This window comes from Sinocyclocheilus grahami, unplaced genomic scaffold (genome assembly GCF_001515645.1).
Source record: "Sinocyclocheilus grahami isolate Dianchi unplaced genomic scaffold, SAMN03320097.WGS_v1.1 scaffold509.1, whole genome shotgun sequence".
In the NCBI taxonomy this organism is placed as follows: domain Eukaryota; kingdom Metazoa; phylum Chordata; class Actinopteri; order Cypriniformes; family Cyprinidae; genus Sinocyclocheilus; species Sinocyclocheilus grahami.
Window position 1 is genome coordinate 488,946 of NW_015505688.1, and position 2,382 is coordinate 491,327.

General features: G+C 35.8%; 1 protein-coding gene across 4 annotated transcripts in view; it reads right to left on the reverse strand.

Annotated features, from left to right (window-relative positions):
• Window positions 1-1,075, reverse strand: part of LOC107554662 (UDP-N-acetylglucosamine--peptide N-acetylglucosaminyltransferase 110 kDa subunit) — a 21,997-nt gene extending 20,922 nt beyond the window's left edge. For all 4 annotated transcript variants that reach the window (XM_016237246.1, XM_016237244.1, XM_016237245.1 and 1 more), the window contains exon 1: window positions 788-1,075. In XM_016237246.1, the coding sequence (XP_016092732.1) occupies window positions 788-824 (37 nt within the window). In that variant the 5' untranslated portion in view covers window positions 825-1,075. The remainder of the gene's footprint in view (window positions 1-787) is intronic.
• Window positions 1,076-2,382: the final 1,307 nt, after the last annotated feature.

Sequence of the window (2,382 nt, forward strand, 5' to 3'; positions counted from 1 at the left end):
GCATTATGCAAATATTTCCACATAGTGAGGTAGATATGTGGGGGCGTGTTAGAACGAGCCGTTTTAGGGGGGCGTGGCAGAGTCTTAACTTTGATAAAGAATATCTCTTTGGTTTTGAGACTTTAGTCTTTGCAACTTCAGGGATCTTATCTATGCACAATCAGCTTGTAACACTCCAAAGAGAAAGGAAAACTTGAAAACGCATCATATGACCCCTTTAAGCCAAAACTCAGAATTTAAGAACTGGCTCCCTTTCAATTCACAAAAATGAATTTAAATTAGGAAACCGTAAGAAGAATTTGTTTGAAATTAAAATAAATTCAACACTGTCTCAAAATGAGTCATTTCATCAGTCTAAGCTACAAAACAATATGTGCACATTTATCAAGCGATCAGACATATCAGCTCCACTTTAAACTACAGAAAGGCCGCACGAGACCGACGAGGCAGGACATTCTCTGCGCCTTTCACACAGACTCCCCACTCACCATCCTAATAACGTCAGGTGGCTGCTATACCCACCTAGTCTTGTTAAAATGAGGGAAGAAAATACTACTTTAATTTCACTAGTGTAGCTGAAATAGATTATTAGCTAACGTACATCTTAATAAACATGTCTAGAAATACATGAACAAACTACATGACAGTTTACTCACGACACGCATGCAAAGAGGTCAGCATTACAAAACTATTAAACCGGTCACAAAGAAACTAAACATTAAATCCATAACAGAGGGAGACCATCGTCGCAAGCTTGTTTATGTGGAGCCCAACGGTTTAACGTTACCTGTGCTGTCAGCCACGTTCCCCACCGAGCTCGCCATCTCTCCTCCACTCTTCACTGACAATGTTGCGATTTAAGAGAAGATGTACAATATACAGGTCCCAAACTTACTTAACAAACTTTAAGACTAGGATCCGATATAACAGTCTGCGGTCTAACGTTACCTGCTGCTAGGCTAACACGCTACAGGACAAATTCACGAAACCTGACGAGCAGAGAAAACGCCTTGAATTACGTTTTTCCTCGGCGTTACTTGCTCAGAGAATATATACCTTAAAGTATTTAACCTTAAATCGAGATGGGTGGTAAAATAAGCGAATTTACATTCGATACTTCGACCACTGCAGTATTTTTAGCTAACAATAGCTTTCCAGTCTCCACCGAAATGGCGGATGTGACCGGAACTTCTTTTTTTAGAAGAGGAGGGGCAGAAGTAGATCCATAGGAAAAAATGCGTACGATTCTTAATTCTTAATTGTGCGTTAGTGTATATATCAGACAAATACACGAAAGGTTTAATAGTCTTTATCCGGTTTTGTGTACTCTGAGAAGTCTTTGGCTCTATGTGTTGTATCATTACGCGAGCGCCACTTCAGAGCTCAAATACCGATGGATTTAAATGGCAGCGATCGGAAGGATATATAGAGCTCGGATGGGGTGTGGGAGCGTACAGCACGCGGTTTAGGCGGGAACTAAACACAACATACTTTAAACAGCTGATTCATCACAGTACATGAAGACAATTGTTTGGTATTACAAGTTTTATGAAATGTTCTGTTTAATTACTCCATGAATCAGAAAATACTGTCAACAGCCAGAAAATAATAATACAATTCTAAAATCATAAAAAATATTTTTAGGAATAACATGTTATACAAATCAGTTGAATGATATAAACAAACCACTCTGTTAAAACCTTCAGAATATAGAAATACAACTAGAAAGTTTGGTCTATGTCAGTGCTGTGTATGCAAATAGACGAGAGTAATTAAAATAATAATAATTGTGAAAGTACTTTAGGGCTGTAGCAATCGATTATTTTAGTAATCGAGTATTCTACCGATTATTCCATCGATTAATCGGATAAGACTTTTTCTTTATTAAAGAGCAATACTAAATATGCAAGAGATAATAAGATAGATCTCTAATTTGTTTTCTTTTTAGAAAATTTTAAATTTTTATTGCTGAAATTGCTTACATTGATAACCGTGAAAACTAAACCCATTTAATGCATTTAATGCCAAATTACATTCAAAATGCAAATACAAATATATCAATAAATAAATAAAAATACAAAAATCAATTTCACATTACTTTAAAAAAGGTAAACAGTACAAACTAAAACTAAGGCATGAATCAAAATAATAGTAATAAAAATAATAATAATACCTAAGCATTGCATTTATGTCGTGCAACTTAACTTTCAAGTTTCCGCCTAGCTAAAGCTCAAGCATGACATAAGCCTTTACTGTCTTCTTGGAAGGCTTTGTAGCTTTTGTGAGAGCCAAACGTGCTGGTCAGTTCACAGCAGTGATAGAAATTAATCTGTTCCAATAAGTTTAAATTGATTTTAACATTTTATGGGCATTTTTACCTTT